This window comes from Sturnira hondurensis, unplaced genomic scaffold (genome assembly GCF_014824575.4).
Source record: "Sturnira hondurensis isolate 20B ecotype Veracruz unplaced genomic scaffold, ASM1482457v3 Scaffold0022215, whole genome shotgun sequence".
Classification (NCBI taxonomy): Eukaryota; Metazoa; Chordata; class Mammalia; order Chiroptera; family Phyllostomidae; genus Sturnira; species Sturnira hondurensis.
This window is the reverse complement of record NW_028094846.1, coordinates 14,227,567-14,254,678: the sequence shown is the minus strand read 5'-3', so window position 1 is coordinate 14,254,678 and position 27,112 is coordinate 14,227,567. Positions and strand designations below refer to the sequence as shown.

Here is a 27,112-nt window from a genome sequence, read left to right as displayed (position 1 = left end):
TCTGGTTCACATCATTTCAAACTGTCATTGCCAATCTCTGTAGCTATTGCCACACATAGTAAACACACTCAGAGGCATAAGAACTAGAGAAACTGCATTTTTTAAATCCTACAGTCACAGTAACTCCCAGAGGCAGCTTGTTCGAAGTCAGCTCAGCACTCTTTCCACAACAGAGTTAAATAAATTTTTTTAGAACTCCAAGGACCTGTGTAAGACAATAATTTTGTCCAATTTCAAGCACTCTCAGGTCATGTAAAGTGAAGGTGAAATCCTATTCCAACAGACACAAGAGCATCAGAGAACTGTTCAAAATGTCACCGTTCAGAGATCTAGAAAAAGATATCCACGTTTAAAGAAGAGAAGGCCCCTGGCTTGTCCAAGAGCTCAAGCAACTGAGTAAACCATAATTATGCACTTTCAACAGAAAAGTAAATGAAGGCACTTACGCATGTCACCGAAGGCGCCCTTTGTCACTTTGGTGGCACGTAACACCACCACAGTGAACTTGTGGGAATACTGGTGCTCCACCTGGAAAGAAAATGACAGCAAAAAACAAACATGAAAAATAGACTGCTAAGATAGAGTCCAAATAAATCAGTCTCATTGTTCCCTTGAGTCTAATGAAACATATTCTAGTTGAAAGGAAGGAACATGCATACCAGGAACATTCTTTGATCCGCAGGCTGTGCTTGTCTGGGTTCTCTCCTCTCTCCCATCATCTAGTTAGTGAGGAGTGTAGCTCTTGCTCCGAAGTGTCATTACAGCCTGACTATTAAGAGTCCTCTGCTGTTAGGTTTACCAGGCACTTGGGAAAAAATGTAAATCAGGACTGAAGTCCTTCTAGGAGCACAGTCAGGCTTTGTACTGGATGACTAAGAAGCCCTGCCTTAGAAAAGCAAGGTCAGAGCAAGATGTTTGCATTATTTAGGTTTGTTTGTTTTCATCATTACTGTTCAATGAAAAAAAAAATTTTTTCCGGCAAGACATTTCCAGAGTGGTTTTCAAAATCCTTTGGACCCAAGGCAATAACAAATAACCTACTTATATCAATGGTAGTGCATTTGTTATAAACCACTTGCAACCATGTTACAAGTTTCTATTAGTCTAACAGTTTGCACACATACCATAAACATTAACAGGCAGAAGGCTTGATCAAACACCTTACTACAATTTCGTTATCGCACAACTCTAGCCGACACACAGAATAGGGAAGTAGAAACGCCCACAGTTCTTTGAACAACTGAAAAATTACAAGCCTTTCTCTAATGCTCAAGAATTTCTGTTTCCTTAGAAGAGACTCACATTTATAAGCTACTCCTATCATTCTTGTTTTTAACAGACTGGGCTTACCTGGCCAAAAACTCCATGATTGGTTAAAAGAAGCTAAAATACTAATATTACTGACAAGTAAATAATAACAGTCCAAAAACAAAGAAGCAGAAAAATATGGTAGAAAACAGAGAGTCATAAAGATCAGAATGAGTGGGATTCAAAGTTATACAACATTCTCATTTTCTCAAAATGTCATTCTGTCAATAGAGTCGTTGATGCCCAGATTTATAATATAGCACTGAGGAGAGGGGAAGTCGTGAATGATGAGCATATTTTATTTGTAAAGGCAGAGAAGCATGTAAAACCCTTCAAGAGACGTACCTTCTCTATTTAAAGAGCTCTGAGTAGCCAGGGTTTTATGCTACATAAACAAAAGTACCAATCATGAGGAAAACATGAACCCTTTTTTTTAAAAAAGTGTATGGCCTTAAACTACAGTTAAAATTCACATGCATGCACTCTCCCCAGGAGAAAAAAAGAGGGAGAAAGAGAGAATCCGCTATTACAGTTGGAGACTTCAATACCCCTCATCACAGATGGACAGATCCAACCGGCGAAAAACCACTAAGGGCCTGATTGGCCTCAATACCACCATCACTCAACTAGATACGATTTCCATCTGAAGACTCTTTTACCCAGCAACAGCAGAAGACACTTTCTTCTTCAGTTCCCATGGAACTGGGTCCCTCACACTGCAGTGGCATTGAACTAGAAATCAGTAACAGAATGAAAGCTGGGAATCACAAAGTACTTAGAGATTAAATATCACACTTCTAAATAACACATGTCAAAGAAGAACTTTCGGTAGAAGTTTTAAAATGTTTGGAACTAAATGAAATTGAAATGACAATTTATCAAAATTGGGGGGAATGCAGTGAATGCAGTGCTCAGCAGGAAATGTAAAGCATTAAATAATATATATTACATGTATTTATACATATATAAAATATATATTAAAATATGTATGTGTGTCTGTGATCTAAAAGCAATCACCTAAGAGTCTACATTAGGAAACTAGAAAGAGGACAAATTAAGTCCAAAGTAAGCAGAAGTAAAAGAGTAAAATTAGAGCTGAAGTGGATAAAACTGAAGTTGGATAATCAATAAAGAAAATCAATGAAACCAAAAGTTGGTTCTTAGAAAATATGAATAAAGTTGCTAAGCCTCTAGCCAGGTAAATAAGGAAAAAAGGTAGAGAACATAAATTACAAATATAAGTGAATGAAGGAAGTTCAGAACAGATCCTATGGACATTAAAAGGATAATAAAGAAACAACTCGAAGCCCAAAATTTTATAATCTAGATTAAATGGACCAATTATTGAAAGATATAATTGTCAAAAGTCACATAAATAGCAAGACAATTGGAATAGAACTGTATCTATAAATATATTGAATCAGTATTTAACCTTCCAAAACAGAAAGCACTAAGTTTTCTGATGGATTTATCAGATGGATTCACTGATAAATTCTATCAAACACTTAAGGAAGAATTTACACCAATACTCTTCAATCTCTTCCATAAGATAGAAACAGAGGAAATAGTTCCTAACTCATTCTCTGAGGCCAGCATTACCCTGATAACAAAATCAGAAAGAGACATTACAAGAAAAGGGAAACTATAGACCAATGTCTCTCATCAACACATATGTAAAAATTCTCAACAAATTTACCAATTAAAATCCAAAAATATATAAAAGAGTTAATTACCACAACCAAGTGAGGCTTATCCCAGGTATGCAAGGCTGGTTCTGAATTAAAAAATCAATTAATATAATTTATCCCATCAACAGACCCAGGAGGAAAAATCACCTGATTATGTCAATCGATGTTGAAAAATTATTTGAAAAATCCAACATCTATTCATGATAAAAACTGCCAGCAATTTAGGAATAGATGGAACATCTTCAATTTGACAAAGAATATCTATAACAACCCTACAGCCAATATAATACTTAATGGTGTAAAACAACGCTTTTCTACAAAGATCAGGAACAAGACAAAGATATCCCCTCTCACTACTGCTTTTTGGCATTGTACTGGGTGTCCTAGCTAATGCAATAAGATAAGAAAAGGAAACAAAATGTATACAGATTGTGAAGGAAGAAATAAAACTGTTTTTGTTCATAGATGACGTAATTGTCTATACAGAAATCCCAATAGAATTGATTTTTAAAACTCCTGGAATTAATAAGTAATTATAGCAAGGTTATAAAATATAAGGTTAATATGCAACCTTTTTCCTATATATTAGAAATGAGTAAGTGGAATTTGAAATTAAAAACACAATACCATTTACATTAGTACCCCCCAAGAAAATGAAATACTTACATAAACATTTTTATACAGTGTATAATGTCTTTATGAGAAAAATGACAAAACTCGAATGAATGAAAGCAATGAAGATCTCAATAAATAGAAATTCTATGTTCGTGGATAGAAGACTGAATATTGTCAACATATTAGTCCTTCCCAACTTGATCTATAGATTCAATGCAATCCCAGTAAAAATCCCTGCAGGTTATTTTGTGGATATCTATACAATGATTCTAAAGTTTATATAGAAAAGCAAAATGCCCAGAAGAGCCAATAATATTAAGGACAAGACCAAAGTTGGCCCTGGCTGGTGTAGCTCAGTGCATCGAGTGTAGGCTGCAAATCAAAGTGTCGCCAGTTAAATTCCCAGTCGGAGCACATGCCTGAGTTGCAGAATAGGTCCCCACCAGGGGGCACAAGAGAGGCAACTACACATTGATATTTCTCTCCTTCTCTTTCTCCTTCCCTTCCCCTCTCTCTAAAAAATTTATTTATTTATTTATCTTTAGAGGGGAAGGGGAGGAGAGAGGGAGAGAAATATCAATGTATGGTTGCCTCTCGCGCATCCCCTGCTGGGAACTGGCCTGCAACCCAGGCATGTGCCCTGACTGGGAATCGAACTGCAATCCTTTGGTTCACAGGCCTGCGTTCAATACACTGAGCTACACCAGCCAAGCCTAAAATTTTTTTTTATAAAAACCAAAGTCGTTTTTTATAAAAAATAAAATGCTACCTGATGCTACCTGGCTTCAAGGCTTATTAAAAAGCTACAGTAATCAAAACAGTATGATATTGGTTAAATCACACACAAATAGACAAATGGAATGGAACAGGGAGCCCAGAAATAAAATGACACAAATATGGTAAACTGATCTTTGACAAAGGAGCAAAGCACAATACAATAGAGAAAAGATAGTCTATTTATCAAATGATGCTGGAACAACACATGTACATATAAAAAAGGATTCTAAACAAATGATCCTCGGGCTTGAAAGAGAGGAAGTAGATGCTCTTCAGACCCAATTTCGGGATTAGTTTTCTCCACTAAAGAGAAATCATGAATAATTATTATACAGAATAGCATACCACCCCAAATTATTTATGATGTTTTTACATATCCTAGAACTTCTAATACCACATGGGTTTTTCAAATGTCAAAAACTTCCTTGTGACATAAATTATTGGCAATATTTTATCTGTGATTTAACACAATTTTTTAAATCGCTGCAAATGTACTCATATGTCAAGTGTTTATTAATGCCACGCACAGAGAAAGACGTTGTTATTTTAATATGGTTTAATATGGTTTTCATTGAGCATAAACCATATGTTAGACATTCTATTAGATGCAAATTCTTATTTAATTTTCCCCAAGCCCTATAAAACAGATGTTATTAGTTACATTTAAGGGTGAGTAATGTGAGATTCTAAATGATTAATTTCCCTGTATCTTATAAACAGTGCAGGTTAGACTTGAATTAGAATCCAGTCTTGCTGTTCCCAATATTCTCCTCTTTCTACATTCCTTACCTCGCACAAAGAATAGTACAAATATGAGTACCTTTCATAGTAGAAGCAAATAGTTTTCCCTTAGTAAAGTAGTATAGAAAGTTATAACCTAGTCAGTCTATTATATCTGTAGTTGATCTAAACTCCCTCTAGTAATTGGGTTATTTCAACTATCATTGTGCTTTACATTTAATTTGCCTTTGTTGCCATTGGCCTTAATTCTTTTTAACTACTCATCTAAGCAATGAAATATTTGCATACTGTTCACAAGAAATAAGGAGCAAACCAACTCTTGCCTGGTTTTTTACAAGTTCATTTTGGAAACATAAATCTTCAAGTCACCTGTAAATTATTTTCAAAACAGAAGTGTCAAAATCAAGCCAAACTCTAAGTGCTGTAATGATTAATGAAAGGGTATCTATCTATAAAGTATACGCAAATTCTTGGAGAAAAGGGCTCAGTTTCGAGCACTGATTATCTAAATAGTTTTTGATAATCCCTTGCCCTGTTCCTGGGACCAGTATTGTATAAAATTTCAAACTAGTATAAACAGAGCTAGCTTCTGACTTGAACAGGAGACTCTTCATTCTGTCTCAGGGATGGTGCCAGAGGAAATGATGTTACTGAATCCACAACCAGCGTTTCCAAGGAAACTAATGACTCAGCCCCAAAAGAGATGCCATATTTCAATTGAGATGTAAAATATAAGCTCAGTATACTGACTTAGTCACCAAGAGTAAACCTTGCCTTCAGGTCTTGGATTACCTTAATTTGAGGGTCTTTCTTCACCTATAGTATTTTCTATCGTGAAAATAACAACACTGTTTCTTTTCCATATTATAATAACCCAATCATTATGAAAACAGCCACTGCATTAAATTCATTCTGAAGAATGACATAGACATCTGTAACTAAAATGATTGGACACTGGAAAAAAAGAATCAGTCGATTTGTACAAAATCAATTTGATGATTGTCCTAATCTGTGAAAAAGCTCTACTGTGATAAACACAAAACAAATCTGATGGAGGAGAAGGTGGTTTCTGCATGCAAGTATTTTTTCTCTATTCAATTGCCACTACCCACTTCTAACTCAAATTAAAAGTCAAGACTGTTAGTATGATAAGGAGTACAGAAATCTCAGTACTGAAAACAGAGACCGTGCTCACCACAATCAACAACAGGCACTGCAAACAGATCTCAGGAATGCCTTTATAATTTCATTTTTTTTAATGATTGATTTTGGAGAGATGGGGGAAGGGAGAGAGAGAGAAAGATCAACCCATCGTTCCACCGTTCATTCACTCCCTGGTAGACTCCCGCATGTGCCCTGACGGGGGATCGAACCCGCAACCCCAGTGTAGCAGGATGACACTCCAACCAACCAAGCCACCCAGCCAAGGCTCAGAAATTTTTTTTCTTTTTCTATTTTTTGTCAAGTAATGAAGGTTTATTTCTTTTTCTCCCCCTTTATTTGTATTGTCGACACTAGTACAGATGTCCCCATTCCCCTCGCCATTTGACTGCCTCCACCCATTGATGTACTGACATCACCCACGAGTCATGATATTTGCTAAAATAAGATGGTTATTTTCAGTTTCGCTTTGTGGCGTGGAGTTTCATTCTAATACATGTAAAAGGTACAGGCAGTGTGCTACTGTCTTCCCACATTTTTAGAAGAATAATCACTTTATATATTTGCAATCTACAGTGCTATTTAACTTTGCTTTACAAATTCTTAGTCATGGATTGACTATATATACAAGTAATCCCAATGTCCAAAACACCTAAGTTGGCAAAACGATTTGTTAGTTCCAGCATAGATCTTTAAAAGAAAATCATACGCAGAAATATGTCTGGAGTTTCCTTGGTGAACAAAAAACTTTCCACTTGCAATAAAATATGGTAATAACATATTATATTATAATGTACATGTCTTTAAAAATTAAATGAAGTACAGAGTTTATTTTCACTGCCATTAGAAAATTTTAACTCCTATTTTAATCAGGATTACGGAGGAAACTCCAGCAATAAAACCAATATAAAATAATATTTGATGATGACAATGTGGGTCTAAAATACTCATTTAATGGTTCATCATGAGCTTACAATGACAGTTATCTTCAAGATATCTATAATAAAACAATCATGAAAAATTTCAACACCTAAATTTGAATTCAGACACAGATCTTAGTCCAATAGTAACTAAGTAGCCGTGGTGCCAGGCAACTAAGTTTGACCACCAGCTTTTTCTCCCACTTTGGTGCTCCTGAAGAAATCTCCACTCTGCTAGGAATAATTTCAGCTGAGTGAAGGAGAGTGAGGGGTAGGTACACCTTCACCCCCACCAAAGGGCTTCCTACAGCACATGAAGTAGCACGTGCACTTGAAAAGTTGTCCTCACACATTCTTAAAGGCGCTTTGGGTGACAGAGATCCTTTTGGTTTGGAATTACTGACCTAGGTGACATGTTAGGGTCATTCAGATCTACATCTGTTAAAAGAGGTCTTTGCATTGATGATGTTCAGTTGTGAGTGTTTAGTAGATCCGAAAGACTTGGAAATACAGGTATAGTTACAGACGCCATTTTGAATAATTCGTTCTTCCTTTAAGGGACTTCTTAAAAACCTTCTCTCTGTTTTACTTGTTCCTTTCATCAAGCATTAAGTGAAAGATGCATAACTAAAAGGCACAGACAAAACTCATAAGGGTACTGGCAATGGCACTGAAGGTGCAAGGAACCCTCATGAATGAATTCGCGACTTTATAAAAGAGAATCCAGCCCTGGCGGGTGTGTCTCAGAGGACTGAGTGGCAGCCTGCAAACCAAAGGGTGGTTGGTTCGATTCCCAGTCTAGGGCATATGCCTGGGTTGCTGGCCAGGTTGGGCCCCCAGTAGGGAGTGCACGAGAGGCAACCACACATGGATGTTTCTCTCCCTTTCTCCTTCCCCTCTCTCTAAAAATAAATAAATAAAATATTTTATAAAAGAGAATCCAGAGGTATTCCTAGCTTGTCAAGACACAGCAGCTGTGAACCAGGAAGAGGGGCAGCACTGAATGCACTCACGCGAATGCTCTGATCTTGGACTTCCCAGCCTCCAGAACTGTACGCAATAAATTTATCCTGCTTTTTAAGCTATTCATTCTGTAGTATTTTGGTATAGCAACTTTCATGAATGAAGACATTATGTTTGTATACACGTATGTATGTACATTATCTATCTATCTCCCATGAATTCTGGTTTTCTGAAGGACACTGAATGGTACAGCAACAAAAAACTAACAAGATAGGAAGGCCTTCACCATCTGGGCCGAGATCAGCAATCGAGGAGCACACGGAAACCCAGAAAGGTGAGTGAGGTTTCGCCAAGGGGGCATTTGGTGATTCAGATAAAAGGAGACGTAGGGACTGAGCAGCCATGAAGGAGGAGAGCCTTCTAAAGACAAGGACCCTAGTAGGGCCACCCCCTTTGCTTCAAGTTGAACACTCCATAGAAGTACCATAGGAATAAGCAGGAACGGCCCATCCGTGGAAGAGCAGCCCATTTCAGTGCCTTCCGGGGAGCCCAGAAAACGACTCACCTAAAACCGGAGCGACCTTGGCCCCAGACAACGAGCTTCCCTAGGAACCTGAAACTGTTTTTAAAAATGTCCAAGAAGTTTTTTAAAGAACCAAACAGAAATTGAAGAATGGAGAGGTAAACCTGGTGGCTTTCTAGGAATTTCTGACCTGTGCTTCGTGGTAAAGAAGCAGACGTGTGGGCAATACGTGAAATGCATGGACTTTGGCCCCAGGCAGAGCCTTGTGGCAGGGACTGACCAGGTATCAGGGAAGGGGTGAAGCTTATCGTTTCACAAATATCGTTTGTGAACCCATTTGTTTGTGGACTATGCTGTTGTAATAGCAATTGTCACCGTTATTTTTGATTTCCCAGTAGCCGTGTGTCATCTTCGGAAGCTTCCTGGGAACACCTTACCGTATTAAGTCTCTCAAGAACACTTTTGTGCACACAACAGCTTATTTGTGTAAAAGCCCCATGACACAGACACAGTGGGTACTATTCACCCCCGTGTTCCATGTGAAGCAGCTAAACCTCAGAGTGTAAGTGCTCATGAGCACGTCGCTAAAGCCTGAAACTACCACTAGAACACTAGTTCTTTGATTACTTCCCCAGTGGGGTTTTTTGCCCTTCTGTGTTACCAGAATCATCTAGAATAATATCTCTATACTTTGGGGGTAAATTTTCCAGCCGCCTTACGATGACCTTTTTCAAAGTTCCCAGTATTTTAGCAAGTGGTCATGCTGGGACCCATGTGGCTGGCTGTCTAGTGACTCATGTTTTCGGAGTAAAAAGATGGAAATTTTTGTAAGTGTTTTATTCTTGATCTATCCTTAAAAAAACTGATGTCTCTCTGGCCCCCCAAAACCTCAGTAAGTTCTGGAGACACAAATACTCTTCAGGTTGGAAAGTACCGCACAACGACTCCAAACGCGTGGAAACTGAATTCTGCCATATGGTTATCCCTCCATTTTTCACCACTTTCTTAAAAGCTGGCACCATTGGGAGCCAGAGAACTTGCTGGCTGAACCTGCTGTGTTATTAGCTCACGGGACTCTCGAACATGGAACGCATCACATGTGTGAACACGAGTCCAATTCCTGTGCCTTGAGGCAGCCCAGATTGTGTCGATCCATCTGGCATCGTTCATTCCTAACTACCTGGCTTCGTTTTCCCCATCTTTTCTCTACACTAAAATTGTTCTCTGTTGAGTGTGCTGGCATGTATATTTCAAAAAGTAGCTTTCTGTGAAAACTACAGCAGGGAATGTTGTCCCTAAAAAATTTATACACACACACACACACAAGCACATCGTTTTTCACAGATGCGCAGCAAGAATAAGCAGAATAAGCAAACCTGTAAAGCTCTTAGGATCTCTGCATTTAAAAGAGCTGTGAATTGAAATACTGGCTCAGTGTTCAACTCCAGTGCTGGGGAAGGTAAAGAAAATGTGATACAAATATGTGGCTTCTGCATAGTTCTCTGAAGGTGGTGCAGTGAGAAAAATTAATCTGCACATAAGATATAGAAACTTATTTAACAGGAAAAACAACAGAAAAGAAGATACTTTCACTGTTTAAATTCATCTATAGAAAATCATAATTGTGAAAGTAGGATATTGTTTTAGAATATAAGAGGTATGTCATTTTAAACTCACTACTTGCTTTTCACAAGAACAACTCTTTAAAGAGAAGGAAAAATATAAGTTGCATATAAAAGGATGCATATAGTAATCAGAGAAACTAGAAGGGGTTATAGTAATAAAAGACTAGGTAAAATTGAAAACACATTGTTAGAGATAAAAAAGGGCCTATCATAATGATAAAACATCAATTAAATAGAATACAATTCAGAAATTATATGCACTAATAACATGTCTTCAAAATTCACAAAAACACTGAATATGGATTATATTGTTGCATATGAAGGATACACCAAAACAGACCATATGCTGAGCCATGACCATGTATGAACCTGTTACAAACCGATAGAGTATGTTGTGTGAACACAGTGGAATTAGATTAGGAATCAATGACAAAGACAACTACATGGACTTACCAAATGTTTGAAAATTAAGAAGCACGAGTTTGAGTAACCCATGTGTCAAAGAACAAATAAAGAAAACTTAGAAAATATTTTTAATTAAGCAATTATGAAAATATGACATTTCTAAACTAATGGGCTAGTCCTAAAGTAGGTGGTCAAAAATTAATTCAATGAGAAAGAAATAAATATTTAAAGATTAAAAAGAAAGAAGACTGGCATTATTTACAGATTAAGAGGAATGTGTAAGTCAAAAACCCAAAAGAATCCCCAAACAATTAGAATTATAAAGAAATGTAGTAAATTCACTGGATCTACAAAAAAAAATCAACTTCCATACATATGCAACAACGAATTGGAAAATGAAACTTATAATTATCTTTCCAGTGTCACTAAAACATCAAGAAATATATCCAGCCCTGGCTGGTGTGACTTAATGGATTAAGCGCTGGCCTGGGAACTGGAAGGTCACCAGTCAGGGCACATGCCTGGGTTGTGGGCCTGGTCCCCAGTTGGGGACATATGAGAAGCAACTGATCAATGTATCTCTCACACATTGATGTTTCTCTCTCTCTCTCTCTCTTTCTCCTTTCCTCCTCCTCTCTCTAAAAAGTAAAATAAATAAAATCTTTAAAAAATACATCTATAAAAAGATGCAAGAAGGTTCTCATTGAAAAATATAATACGCTACTGGGAAAATTAAAGATGATCTAAATAACACTAGTTTGGGATTAGACTCGTGGGTTGGGAACGAATTGGAAGATTCAGTATTGTTAACATGTCATCTCTCCCCTAACTGATCGATAGACTTATGACAGAACCAATGAAAATCTCAGCAGTTCGGTCCTGGCTGGTATAGCTCAGTGGATTGAGCTTGGGCCTACAAACTACACGATTGCGGTTCGATTCCCAGTCAGGGCACATGCCTGGGTTGCAGGCGAGTTCCCAGCAGGGGACGCATGAGAAGCAACCATACACTGATATTTCTCTCCTTCTCTCCTTCCCTTCCCTTCCTCTCAAAAGATAAATAAATAAAATCTTTTAAAAAATCTCAGCAGTGTGTGTGTGTGTGTAAATTGACAAACTGGTTCCAAAATGTCTATGGAAATGCAGAGGACAGAAAGTCGCCAAGACAACCTTGAAGAAGGAGGAGGATTTCCATCACCATAGGTAAAGGCCCATTTCAAAGCTAGAGAAATTGAGACAGGTCGGTAACGGGGCAAACACAGACTCATAGACTCACAGAACAGGATAGAAACCAAGTCACACACGTGTATGGCTGCTTGGTGTAGAGCAAGGCACCACCGGTGTGAAGTGGACTGTTATCCATGGACGAGATGAACAGTTTATAGTATATCCAGATAATAAAGTACTACATGGCAATGTAAAAGTGTAAGATTCTGCTACTAACAACAACATGAATGAATCCCACAGATACCATGTTGAATGTCGACATCTATATGAAGGTCAAGAACAAGCAAAACTTCTCAATAGTAATAGAAGTCAAATAGTGGTTACCTTTGAGGAGTTTATTGACTGGAAGGGACATGAACAGCTTTCAGGAGATACATATAATATTGGATTTTTTTATCTGGATGATAGCTTCATGTGTGGAATACATATGATAAAATACCATCAAGCTGAGCCCTGGCTGGTGTAGCTCAGTGGATTGAGCGCAGGCCTGCGAACCACACGATCGTGGTTCGATTCCTAGTCAGGGCACATGCCTGGGTTGCAGGCCAGTTCCCGGTTCCTGGCAAGGGATGCACAAGAGGCAACTATACATTGATATTTCTCTCTCTCTCTCTCCTTCCCTTCCCCTCTAAGATAAATAAATTTAAAAATCTTTTAAAAAAATTTAAAAACCCATCAAGCTGAGCAGTTAAAATTTAGTCTCTTTATATATGTTATTCTTCAATATTAAAAAGTCAAACAGAAAGAGAAGCTTTCAAAGAAAACCGAGAAGGAATCAACAGCAAAAAAATAAATGAAAGAATAAGAAACTATACCTGAGAAATCTGAAGCAGAACCAGAAAAGACTGAATCAGTGAACAAGCGGCAGACACAGGGGTGGGGGTGGGACGGGGAATGTGGATTCCATTGGATTCCACACCAAAGAGGCCCTTAATGGGACCCTTTGGTGAACTGGAAGAGCTGAGACCAGTTTTCGGTGATTGAAGCTGTGAACGGAGGGGAAGAAGGCACTGCAAAGAATCCTAACACATCAGTCCTTGCTATCCAAGCAGGGGGAGAAAGAGGACAGTACCTAGAGAGAGATGCGGGGTCAGTAAACGGTTTTCCATTTTAAGTGAAAAAGAGACTGTAGATTATTCCTTAATATCCATAAAAACCATTTCTAGTCCCAATAGACCTCTCTGGGTCTCTAGTATTAAATTCAGCAAAGAAATGCCTCCTCTGTCTTTTTTTTTTTAATCAGAAGAAAAATTCATATTTCCAATGGAGTTTGAAAAATTAAATCTTAACATTTGAACTGTTCCACTGTTTCATCTTTTGGTTCTACTTATTTTTCCCTTTTTTAAAAGATATATTATTGACTATGCTATTACAGTTGTCCTATTTTTTTCATCCCCTTTATTCCCCTCTGCCTTGCACCCTCCTCCCATGAGCTCCCACAAGCATTCCTCCCCACTTAGTTCATGTCCATGAGTTGTACATATAAGTTCTTTGGCTTCTCCATTTCCTGTGCGATTTTTATCCTGCCCCTGTCTATTTTGTACCTACCATTTATTCTTCTTACTCCCCGTACCTTCCCCCCATTCTCCCCCTCCCCCCTCCCCGCTGATAACCCTCCATGTGATCTCTATCTCTGTGATTCTGTTCCTGTTCTACTTGTTTGCTTAGCTTGTTTTTTGTTTTGTCTCGTTTTTAGGTTCAGTGGTTGATCACTGTTGAGTTTGCTGTCATTTTCCTGTTCATAGTTTTTATCTTCTTCCTTTTCTCAGATAAGTCCTCTTAACGTTTCATATAATAAGGGCTTGGTGATGATAAACTCTTTTGTTGTTCAGTTATAGCTGTCCCTCCTGTTTCCCCATTTCTCAGCCCACCCCAGACCCCCCACTCCCCCAGTCGATCCTTCCCATTGTCCGAACCCATGAGTCCTCTATTCACGTCCCTTTGCTTGCCCCTCCCCCTTCTTTCCCTGCCACCTTCCTCCCTCCTCTCCTCTGGGCACTGCCAGTTCTTTGTTTCCAAGGGTCTGGTTCTATTTTGCTCCTTTGTTTGTTTTGCTGATTAGGTTCCACTCAAGTCTTTAGCAAAAGTTAACCACCCATAGAAAAGTTTGTTTAAGTATCTCTAACTAAGGGAAAGTTTACAGAACCAGTTACCCTGAAATGCACACCAAGATACAACCTTCAACTCTATAGTTCTTTTATCTCCTCTTCACCAGTTCACTCGAAGGACATGCAGGCTGATAATGGCTAGGTGATAACCATATTTTTTTTTAGTTCCATGAAAGTTCAATACCTTTGCAGATGTGTTGGGAGTTTTTTTCCCCTTTGAGTACCTTATTTTCTGGAAACTTGCAGTGATTAAAGGAAGAAATAGGTTAGTTTTATTATACACTGTTAAAATCCAGACTTGGTCATAGAGTTTTACTTTACAAGCAACATCAGCAGTGCCCATGCACAGAAATATAGCGGCCTTCCTCCCAGAAGGAGTTATAAACAGTACATGACTTACTATAATGTGCTGATAAGGATCTATAAATGACATCTTGGCTTCAATTACAGGAAATCTCTTCACACTTCAAAGGTCTTCTCTGGCACCCTGGCTTCGTTAAAACCTACAAAATAAACAATCATTGTTAAGCTTCCTCTTGGATGTAGTTCCAAGATTTCAGTGATGATGGGCATGAACCTTAGGACATAAAAGGGGACCAGATACACTGAGGTCATAATTGTTTATTAAGTAATTATTAACAGAGTAATTATTAAGAAACTCCAGGATTTTTTGCATTTGCCAAGTGTTTTATGAGAAGTTCACTGAAATTACGGAAAATTTAGAAAAAATTTGTACTATTTATAACTAAAAAGCCACATGCCATTGTTAGCTTTCTCGGTTGGGTCAGTATGATACAAATTCACAGTCAGAAAGAAATGTTTTTTCACCATAACTCTTGAAAAATTTTCAAAATACATTCATGTTGAATTTCAACTTTAATGCTGACATTTTCAAAGAAATGTTTGCCCATACTAAGGAACCAGTTTAGTTCAGAAGCAGTGAAGAAGTATTTTCATGGAAAAAAAATTCTCTATACTTTGTTTTTCCTCTACAATTATTACCCTCCCCCATTATCAACTTCCTCCGTCACTGACGTCCTCCATCAGAGGACCTGTGTCCCAACTGATGGACCTACATTGACCAATCATCCAAAGTCCTCAGTATACCTCAGGGTTCACTTGGTATAGAATATCCTATAGGTTTTGACAATATATAATGGCATGTAACTATTATTATTGTATCACAAAAGCATTTGCACTGCAATGAAAATCCTGTGCGCTCTTCCCGGTCATCCCCCCCTACCCCCCAATCTCTGGCAACCACCCACCTTTCTCCTGAGTCCATAATTTCCTCTTTTCCAACTGTCATAGAGTTGTACGTATGCAGTATATATGTAACCCTTTCAGATTATCTCCTTTCACTTAGTAATACGCATTTGAAGTTTTCTCCATGCCTTTTTATGGCTTGACAACTCATTTCCTTTTAGCAGTGAGTGACATTCTGTTTCCGAATGTACCACAGTTTATTTCTCTATTCGCCTACTGAAGAGTATCTTGGTTGCTACAAAATTCTGGCAATTGTGAATAAAGCTGCTATAAACATCTGTGTGCAAGATTTCGTGGGAAGAGAGTTCCCAGCTACTTTGGGTAAGTACCCAGGAGGACGATTGCTGGATTGTATTAACAAGAGTAGGTCTAGCTTTAGTAAATAAAACCACCAAAGTAAATAAAGTCCAAAGTGGCAGTGCCCTTTTGCATCCCACCAGCAACGCACGAGAGCTTGTGGCCCCACAGCCTCAGCAACATTGGATGCTGTCAACGCTCTGGGTTTTGGCCATTTTAATAGGTGTGTAGTGGTACCTTATTGTTGTTTTAATTTTCACTCCCCTGATGACAGGCAATGTGGAGCATCATTTCACGTGCTTATTTGCCATCTGCAATATCCTCTTTGGTCTGTTACAATCTTTGGTCAATTTTTCAAATTAGGTTCTTTGTTTTCTTGTTGAGTTTTAAGAGGCTTTTAAAAATATTTTGACTAACAGCCATTTGTTAGATGTGTCTTTTGAAATTACTTCCACCCAGGATGCTTTATTGTTTTAATGTTAAAAAATTTGAATCAATATTATAAGAAAGGTAAAAGTCACCCATAGCCCCTATTCAAAAATTACATAAATGACAATCCCTCATTTTCATTCTGCCTCATCAAGAATCATTATTTTTACTGGAGGAAAAAAAGCTATTTTTAAAATAAAACACTTACTTTAATCACAACACTTTTTAAGCTTCTAAAGCTTTATTATTTTTCTCTTCTCATGGTGAATCTTCATCGGGATGAAAATTTAGGCATCTTTCTAAATCACAATGAGGCTAAGCCACCAGCATGAACTTATCATAATACATTGCCATAATCTTTGCCTTGCACTTGCTTGTGTTAAGCCTAACGAAAATAATTGCTAATAACATTATCCAATCACTAATATCCTTAGTTATTACATTTATGCTGTTTGGGTTGGCTCTGTCTCTGATGTATTTCCCTTTCAGATCTTTAGTTCGATGTCATCTTCCCAGTAAGTTTTCCCTGTGTTATTTTACTAGAAACCCTGCTTTCTTGATTATTACCATCTACATCTACTACATAGTTTTCATTGTTCTTGTCCATCTCTCTTCCCTCTTAACTGAAACATAAACTCCATGAAGGCAGCTATTGTGTGCTCGTGTCATTCTTTGTGATATTCCCGGCTCCTCTGTAGGTGCGTAGGGCCAATTAATACATATCCATTGAGTGAATGAATGTCAAGCAAAAGAAACAATTTTTAAGCCCAGTGACCCCAGAGCATTTTAATCAAGTAAAAGAAGGTTCATTTTCTATTCATCCATAAATCGTATTGCCTTCATCTCTATCTGTTTTTTCTTTTTTTATTATTGTTCAAGTACAGTTTTCTGTCATTTACTCCCATCCCAGCCCACCCCTCAGTGCTCCCCACCTCCCTCCCATTCTCCCCCCTTAGTTTTTGTCCATGTGTCCTTTATACTTGTTCCTGTGAATCTTTCCCCTTTTCCCCTGAAATTCTCTCCTATTTTTTCTATATCACCTCACTCTGCTCACCAGTACCAGTATGAGTTTCTCTTTTCTGTCTTATTCTTTCCCCCTATTTAGTCTCATATTACAAACATCATATGAACATAACACAAACATGATTATTTATTTACCACCATCCTATACTGTGCCTTTGATTTGGCACTAAGGATTCTTACAAGTAAGGAAACCTCATGTTAAAGGAACAATTGTATAAGAAGATACGGGCAAAACGTCAATAGAATAATTGGTGTTTGTATCTGCAATGCAAGAAATGTGTGTCTACATCAGGTGGTATGATGTCAACTATTAGTGCGTCTCATTATCAAAATTTTCTAAGGTGTTTCTATCACTTTCTTGTCCCAAAATATCTGCAATGACTTAATCTACCAGGATGGCTATTGTTTCTATGCAGATCACACCTCCATCAGTTCCCAGGTCCGAATAGTGTCTGTACTCTAGAACTGCTGATAGAATATGTTTTTCTGGGTGATGTAGTGTGAAAACTGCCTGCCTCTTCCTCACTCTCACCTTCCACATCCCCTATATTTACCCTCAAAAGTGAAGTAATTTCTCAATATGAATCCTGCTTTCAAGCACAGAATAGGCCACATACAGCCCCTGGGTCCAAAGTAACCCCTGAGGTCCCGCCTCTCTTTCCAGCAGCTGACTTGCCGGTGCAGTCGAAGGCCCGTGGCAGGGCATCACTTCCTGTCAGGGATTCATGTCTGAGGCACAACCATGATTTCCTCACTGAAGCAGCATAGTTTGGTGAAAACACCACGGAGTATGGGGTCAGAAAGACCCCGATTCAAACTCCAGTTTCACATTCTAAGACCAACAAATGTGACTATTGCTACCTTAAATGCTGTCGTGAGCACTAATGAGTTAATGCCTGTGAAAGACACCTGTCCACCAATGGACACTTGATACACTTAAGTTCCCCTTTTCTGACCAAGATTATAGGGACCGACCACTAATAACTAGACATTGACTTTGAACATGTACCATCTATTGTAACCACTGTTGTGACTGGAAACATGGAAAAATTTTGGTGGATTCATCATTCAGCAAATGAATACCCACAACATCCTATGTACTATGCAATGTGCTGGGGAGCAAATGATGTACCATCCAGGTGTGTATGATGAGAATCTGTGGCTCTATACACTCTTTACTTGAGAAGATGATAGGATATGATATGATAGTATTGATAGTGAAAACTCAGCAAGTAAACAGGACTATGGCACTTATCCTCACCCAAAGTTTCCTTCTTCAAAATAGTGCCACTGACAGAGGCAGAGCAGCAGAGCATCTGTGGGGCCTACAGACTTTCAGGTCACAAGCAGTGGCTTTACATAAGAGATCTAAGGCATGGCAGGCATGGAGAACGCAAAGGAGAACAGGGCATAGCTCCTGCCTTCAATAGGCAGAGTAAAGCAATCCAGAAGTGGCACTGCATGCAGCCAAGACTCCATGCTCACATATTGCTAAAGGCAATACCATATTCTATGATTAACGTCCAGAGCTGGAAGGGACTCTTGGAACCTAGTCCTCTGTGAACACAGTTCCAGTGACTTCCTAGTCCTCTACTATAGAGTCAAAATCTTTAACATGGTCTGTACTGTGGCCTTCATACCTGTTTCCTAAAAACCAAAGCACAAAAACCTTTTTACATCACAATAGAACACACATTTATATACACACATATATAAATACAATAGGGAAAATGCATGTGATGTAATGGTAAAATATGGAAAATTTATGGGATATAACAGTTTGACTAAGAACAATGTACTCTGATTTTGTTCTATTTCATTTAGCAGAAGCCCACTAAATTGACCTCATGACCGACTACCAGAGGTNCACTGTTGTGACTGGAAACATGGAAAAATTTTGGTGGATTCATCATTCAGCAAATGAATACCCACAACATCCTATGTACTATGCAATGTGCTGGGGAGCAAATGATGTACCATCCAGGTGTGTATGATGAGAATCTGTGGCTCTATACACTCTTTACTTGAGAAGATGATAGGATATGATATGATAGTATTGATAGTGAAAACTCAGCAAGTAAACAGGACTATGGCACTTATCCTCACCCAAAGTTTCCTTCTTCAAAATAGTGCCACTGACAGAGGCAGAGCAGCAGAGCATCTGTGGGGCCTACAGACTTTCAGGTCACAAGCAGTGGCTTTACATAAGAGATCTAAGGCATGGCAGGCATGGAGAACGCAAAGGAGAACAGGGCATAGCTCCTGTCTTCAATAGGCAGAGTAAAGGAATCCAGAAGTGGCATTGCATGCAGCCAAGACTCCATGCTCACATATTGCTAAAGGCAATACCATATTCTAAGATTAATGTCCAGAGCTGAAAGGGACTCTTGGAACCTAGTCCTCTGTGAACACAGTTCCAGTGACTTCCTAGTCCTCTACTATAGAGTCAAAATCTTTAACATGGTCTGCACTGTGGCCTTCATACCTATTTCCTAAAAAACAAAGCACAAAAACCTTTTTACATCACAATAGAACACACAAATATTTATATACACACATATATAAATAAAATAGGGAAAATGCATGTGATGTAACGGTAAAATATGGAAAATTTATGGGATATAACAGTTTGACTAAGAACAATACACTCTGATTTTGTTCTATTTCATTTAGCAGAAGCCCACCAAACTGACTTCATGACCGACTAACAGAGGTATGAAGTTGCTGGTCCTAACGCCTTGAAGATTGGATTCCTACCTACTTCCCCTCTTTATCCCCAAACCCTCCTCTTTTCTTTCTATGGGACAGCCAGACTGTTTTTCTTTCCTTTCTTCAAATGTGTCCTACTCTCCTCCACTCAGGGCTGTAATCAGCCTCTTCCCTCCATCCATTTACTCAACGAATATTGAAGACACAACTTCTGTTGTGTCAAGCATCCCAGGGTCTGGAGAAGCCAACCTGAAGGAGTCAGAGACATTTCCTCCCCCTTGGAGCTGACATTTCTAGAAGACAGTCAGAAAACAAGTAACCCAAGAAATGAACGAAAATAGTAGAAATAAATGTGCATCACGTGGTGGAAACAAGCAAAAAGCAGAACAAGAGAATAACCTGAGGCCTGAGCGCTGGGAGCTGGCCACAGAGGGTAGGGAAGGAGTGGGTTTAGAATGCAATGTTCTGGCCGAGCCTTCTGAGGAATTGAGAGAAGAGAAGTATCTAGTGAATGTTCATCAAAAGTGGCTTCTGATGATGTTGGAAGTAGAGGTGAGGGGCAGGCCCTGTCGGGCCCAGTAGGCAACTGCTGTCCACCTAACTACAACTCATCCACATTCCAGGACTCAATGAAAATGCCACTTGCTCCGAGAAGCTTCCCATGACCTTCAGAGGAGGCATGGCCTGCCTGTTACTGGCTCCATTTGCACCAGGAAATTCTCCCTCAAGCCTTTCATTCCACTTTACACATTGTCTGCCTTTCCTGAGAGAACTAAAGACGCATAAACTCAGGGCTATATTTATCTTGTTCATAGAGTTATCCCTAGTGCCTGGCACAATGCCGGAAATACAGTAGTTCCGGCATAAATATCGGTTGGATAGATGGCTGGATGGATAAATATTAGTCAATGCCAGGTGTATGCATAAAGGAAATTCAAATAGTATTGGCATTCTATTTTGAGGTTTACTTTATTCATTCCTAACTATTCTTTTTTTTTATTGTCACCTGAGGACATGATCATTGATTTTAGAGAGCAGGGGAGAAAGAGAGGGAGAGGTAAAGAAACGTCGATGTGAGAGAGAAACGTCAATTGGTTGCCTCTCATACTTGCCCTGACCGGGGACTGAATCCCCAAGACAGGCACGTGCCCTGACCAAGGATCAAACCCGCAGTCTTTCAGTTTACGGGACAACGTTCCAATCAACTGAGCCATACCAGCCTGAAACGTTCTTAATATCAAAGAATGTTAAATATCAATCTCTAATTAAAAATGTCAAAAGCAGAAGAAGTGAAATTCCAGAAGGGGTGACATTTAGTTCTCAAAATGTCAGCAACTTTGTCTTCTCCTTTCCAAGAGTGCTGTTCAGAACCACTGTGTTCACCCGTCAACAACCAGCATCACTACTGTATCTCGCAGCAAGACCTGGATAGATGCTCCCCCAATGTCAAAGCCAAAAACAGGAAATACGCTTCAGATGACTAACTGCCCAGGTCTACCAGAAACTGCGTGGTCAATAGATATTAAACAAACATTACTCATGACACTGAATCGTAGATACTCTCTTTTTGTTCTTTAAATCCATTCAGGGCAGGCACTTTTCATACCTCGCTGAAACCTTAGTCAGCCTCAGAATTTTCCTGTTTAACAATTATATTACACACGCACACAAGTATATACAATGAATTCAGAAATCAGAATGCTGTGTCTATGTATTCACCCAGAATTAAGCTTGATTTGGAGTGAAGGCTTCCCCGCCTCTCCAAGCTGGAGCATGCATGGAAGGTGAGGTCTCTGACTTCTCCTCTCTCTCCATCAACCTCCCAAGCTTGAGAGCTGTGATTTTTTAACCCCTTGTGGTTGGAAAATGCTGAAGGGTAAAAAGTTATTACTTCACCATCCTATTGTAAACCAGCTTCGTGAGCTCTGAGCCTGGTGCATGTTCAAGCTGATACTTTCTGCTCATGGGTGCTTTTGTGGATTTTTCTGAGATCTCTTTCCTGTCCTCTTTTTTTTTTAAGATGTTTTATTTTTTATTGTTAGGCAGAGGGGAAGGGAAGAAGAAAGGGAGAGAGAGAAACATCAGAGTGTGGTTGCCTCTCAAGCACCCCCTACTGGAGACCTGGCCTGCAACCCAGGCAGGTACCCTGACTGGAAATTGAACCACCGGCACTCAGTCCACTGAGCCACGCTAACCAGGGCCCTTCCCCATATTCAGATGTGTACCAACCAATACATCTCTCTTCCAGCTGGAGTCTTGTGCTTTCTCCCATAGCCCCAATGCATCCTGCAGTCTACTGCCACGGGTCTTTCTGAGGTTCTTTCACTCTACCAAGCAAACTTCTTGTGTAGAATTTAAGACTACAGGACTCTCTTTAGTGCATGGAGAACATTCATAAGTGCATCCTATCTCCCAACAAGCCCTAAGAATAAATTTACTGGCCAAATGAAACACACTCTTCTGCTCCCTGTGTCCCTATGTATTTCTCAAGCATGACTAGACACCAGCTTACAGCAGGAGACACATATTCAACGCTCTGATAAAACTTCTGAGTAGCATCCTTAAGGACCCCTCTCTGGATTGAGCGTTAGAAAGTATAATCCTCCCAAACAAATAAACAAACAAACAACAACGACTCTTCTGAAGTTCTCCCCACATCCCTGCCATCCCAAACCTCTTATACTTGTGAAGTAGGTGTGGGGGGTTAGAGTTAAATAATATTTTCAACCACCTGCTTTTTTCAAAACATGAAGGAGTAGGCTGTATCACAACCCATGTTAGTATTTGATATCTTAGTTCTTATATCTAGGATCTTGATCAACATTTCCACTTTAAAGTTCCATAAGTAAGTGGCCCAACATCTAAAACGGCAGAATGAGAAACCTGGGAAGTCCTCTCTGCGAAAAGCACAGAAAAATGTCGTCAGAGGCATCACAAACAACAACTCTGGAAACTGACCAAAAGACACGCAAAACATGAAAAGCATTTTTTAAAAAAAAACAACTACATTTTAATAAGAACAGTGGGAGACTGTGACATTTTAGCAAGAAGCTACTCTTGCCATTACCACCAGCTCTGTTCTGCAGATAGAAATTCTGTCTGGAACACAGGGCAGCCCTGAGGAGGCAAGGGGTAGAGATGGGGGATAAACGTATTTGCCAGAAAACATGGAAAGTTCTATGTCCGAGGACACTGTCAAATACAATAGAGGTGCGGTAGCAAACAATGAGTAAAGTTTAATGTTAGCACGGGATCCGTACTGGTTGGAGCAAGCAAATAAAAAGGTAAATAAGCCAGAAACTTCCCAGGGAGATCTGGAGACTCACAGAGACAGCCTTGCTGAGTTCCACTCACTCCTGGTGGTCTGGACAACACTCTATATGCAAGACTGCACATAACAAGAACGCTCAGGGGACCTTACCAAGATGTGGCTTTGTGCATTCAGAAGGTAAAGACCAGGGGTGACTAGTAAATTCCACATGCTTTGAAAGCATTCCCCAGGCTATAAGCAGATTAAACAGCAAAGGCTGTGAAGATTTACTTTCTCAAGTGTTAAAGCAAACCTCTGGCTGAGCACTGGCTGACAGATAAATGATGCTGAGCCAGGGGCAACTCATTAACCAGGCTTAAAAATAAAAACATGATGAAAAATAAAAGCTGAGCTGGCACATCGGAGGCTGCACGCTGGAGGGACAGACTCCATAGAACACGGTGAGGAAAGGCATTCAAACAAACCAACAAAAAGCAACCATAACCCATGCCCCCTGGGGAAGGATTAGAATCCAGAGTTGCTACAATATATAATCTAAAATTTTCAACTTTCAGCAGCAAAAACAATAACAAAAATAGTAAAATGTGAGCTAGATACAGGGGAGTGAGGGATGGGAGGGAGGAAGTAATAACTATCCCTGAAGGACTCCAGATTATAAATCTAGCAAATATTTCAAAGCGACAGTTACATATATGTTCACAAAACTGAAGAAAACAATGCTCAAAAATTAAAGAAAAGTATGACACAATAATCAGATAGAGAATAGCGATGAAGAGATAGAGACATCTAGGGTTAGACAGGGTTCCAGTGCCAGGAAGATAAGTCCCCATAACTTCTGGCTACAAAAACCAGCAGCAATTGCGTCGGCAGAAGAAACTCCTGGAGTCGCAGGCAGTTCCTCTTAAAGAACCCACACACAGACTTACTCAGACTCATCCCTTATGAGCTCCAGAACCGGGGTAGCAGCTTGAAAGGCACCTGTGGCATACAGGGAGGAACTGAAGCATCTAGCATCAAGGGGAGAGTTGGAGGATAGCTCTCTCCCAGACATAAAGGTGGGCAGAGGCCATTGTCCCTTTCCTGAACCTTTCGCACAGAGCCACAGAGCCGTGGGTGCCACATCTGAGTCTCCATCAACCTGGCTAACACTGTTTGCCCTGCACTTGAAATTCTCTGAGGCTCTGTCCCAACCAACTTAAGGGCCCACCCAAGCTGTTAACAGTGGTTTCCCCGTACGAATGGCTGGTCTTGGCTCATGCTTCATAACTTCCTAAATTCTCGCAAACAAGCAACGGCTGGCCTTCTGTGATCCTTCAGCTCCTGTAACTCTTGTGAAGTGGCCCCAGGCCCAGCACCAGCAGCAGCCAGCCTAGGTTCATAGTTTGACTTCACCTGGGAAACTCCAAGCCCAGCACAAAAAGCAGCCATCTGCGGAGTGCTTTGGAGATCATGCAGGGTGGCTCTGGGCAGAACACAGGAGGGGCCTGACATTGGCCTGCACTCCTGGGAACCACAGAGTCTGCACAACCAGTGGACAACTACAGACCACATCAGAGCACCACCCCCCTGCCCCTGCACAGCTGATCCTCACGGAGGGAGGAGGTTGGTGGTCAGTGGTCACAGCCACTCCTTGCCACTGACTGGCCTGTATAAATCTCTCCCATTGATCTGCTGACAGCAATCAAGGCTCAACTATAAGAGGAGGGTACTCAGCCCACACAGAGGGTGCACCCTGAGGACCGAGCTTGGGTGATATATGTGGCTGTGCCACTGGACCCTACAGGACACCTACTATATTATAGCATGGTATAAAGACAGAGTCATAGCAGCTCTACGTAATACATAGAAACAAACCCAGGGAGGCAGCCAAAAGGAGGAGACAAAGAAACATGGCCCAAAATGAAAAACAGATCAAAACTCCAGAAAAAGAACTAAACAAAATGGACATAAGCAATCTTATCAGATGCAGGGTTCAAAATACTGGTTACAAGGATGCTCAAGGAACTTACTGAGGACCTCAGCAGCATTAAAAAGATCCAGACCATGGGATGATATAGTCAAAGTGCTGAAGGAACAGAACTATCAATCAAGAATCCTATATCTAAAAACATTATCTTTTGCCCTGGCTGGTGTAGCTCAGTGGATTGAGCGCGGGCCTGCGAACCAGAGGATCGCGGTTCGATTCCCAGCCAGGGCACATGCCTGGGTTGCAGGCTGGTTCCCTGCAGGCCAACTCCCAGCAGGGGACACATGAAAAGCAACCATACATTGATATTTCTCTACCTCTGTCCTTCCTCTCTGAAGATAAATAAATAAAATCTGTAAAAATAATAATAATAATAAAAACATTATCTTTTAAGAAATAGGGGGAAATGAAGACATTCCCCCAATAGTCAAAATGAACACATTTTTTTGCTATGGGACAAGCATTATAAGAAGATTCGGGCTGACAAAAAGTTACACCAGATATTAAGTCAAATCCACACAAAGAAATAGGATAAAAAAGGAAGTATATAGATTAAAAAAACTGTATAAGAAATTGTATAATTTCTTATACAATTTAGAAGTTGGTATAAATACAAATATTTCTTCTCATTTCTTCTCTTGACTGTTTTAAAAGTCAACTGCAAAAAATAAACCAGAGGGGAGAGAATTTCAGGGGAAAGGGGGAAGGATCCACAGAAACTAGTATAAAGGACACATGGAGAACAACTAAGGGGGCTGGAAAAGGGAGGGAGGTGGGGAGCACGGGGGTGGGCTGGGATGGGAGTGGGGGACGGAAAACTGTACTTGAACAATAATTAAATTAAAAAATTTTTAAAAAATAATAATTATTATAAAACTGTATTGTTGGGCTTACTTAAGGATGTATCCCATATAAAAATAATAGTACAAAGAATGAGGAAACAATAACACTGTTATGGAGTAAGAAAATAACACCAGACAGTATTTGAATCCACAGAAAGAAATAAACAGCATCGATAACAGCAAACAGGGCCCTGGCTGGTGTGCCTCAGTTGGTTGGAGTATCATCCCATAACCAAAGGGTCTCAGGTTCAATTCCCAGTCAGGGTACATAGCCAGGTTGCAGGTTCCATTAATGGTCAGGCGTATACAAGAAGGCAACCAATAAATGTTTCTCTCATATCGATGTTTCCCTCTCTCTCTCTTCTGTTTTTCCCGCCTCCCTCTCTCCCTCTTTCCCTCTTTCTTTCCTTTCTCTAAAGCAATGAAAATATGTCCTCAGGTGAGCTAAAAAAAAACAAACAGTAAATGTGTAGGTCAAAATAGAGTATTCTACGTAGTTTTTCTCTTTTCTTCTCTAAGCTTCTTTAAAAGACATAAAATGTGTAAATCAATAAATTAAAATACTATATTACTCGGCTTCTAAGATATATAGACTCTGACAATAGCACAAAAGCATGGAGATAGATTGGATCTATAATATAGCAAAGTTTCTATATTATAGCAAAGTTTCTATATTACACTGAAATTAAGTTATTGATATACATTAGATTATAATAAATTAAAGTGCCTATAGAAATAATTCCAAGAGCAACCACTAAGAAAATTGTTTAAAAATACAGTTAAAACTTCAGCAAAGAAACTAGAATAGTCCACTGGAAAACACCTATTGAAAACAAGGAACAGAGAGGACCAAAAAAGAAATGAGACAGAGAGGAAACTGAAGGCCAAATGGCAGGTGGAAATTCAACTGTAACGACAATAACCTAAAATATGAACAGACTCAACACTGCAATCAAACGGCAGAGACTGTCAGACTGGATAGACTCTGATACGTACAAAGGCCTAATAAAATCCAAATAAAGACTGTAGCTTAGTTAGTGGCCTTATACCAGTGACAGTTTCCTGGGTTTTATCATGTATGATAGTTATTACAGTTGGGAAATGTGGGCAGAGGCTACATGGAAATTCTCTGTGATATTTTTGTAATTTCTTATCGTACATTATTTCAAACTAAAGAAGTGACCATGAACGTTCAATAGTGACAAAACAGTCCCGAGGATGTAAAGTCCAACATGAGAAATACAGTCA

The 27,112-nt window shown here is 39.5% G+C and overlaps 1 protein-coding gene across 1 annotated transcript in view; it reads right to left on the bottom strand.

The window, feature by feature from the left end:
• PLA2G4A (phospholipase A2 group IVA) overlaps window positions 1–27,112 on the bottom strand; it is a 147,473-nt gene that overhangs the window by 104,301 nt on the left and 16,060 nt on the right. The window contains exons 2-3 of the mRNA XM_037035116.1: window positions 14,462–14,564; window positions 447–528 (exon numbers count right to left, since the gene is read on the bottom strand). Of these exons, the coding sequence (XP_036891011.1) occupies window positions 447–528; window positions 14,462–14,494 (115 nt within the window). The 5' untranslated portion in view covers window positions 14,495–14,564. The remainder of the gene's footprint in view (window positions 1–446; window positions 529–14,461; window positions 14,565–27,112) is intronic.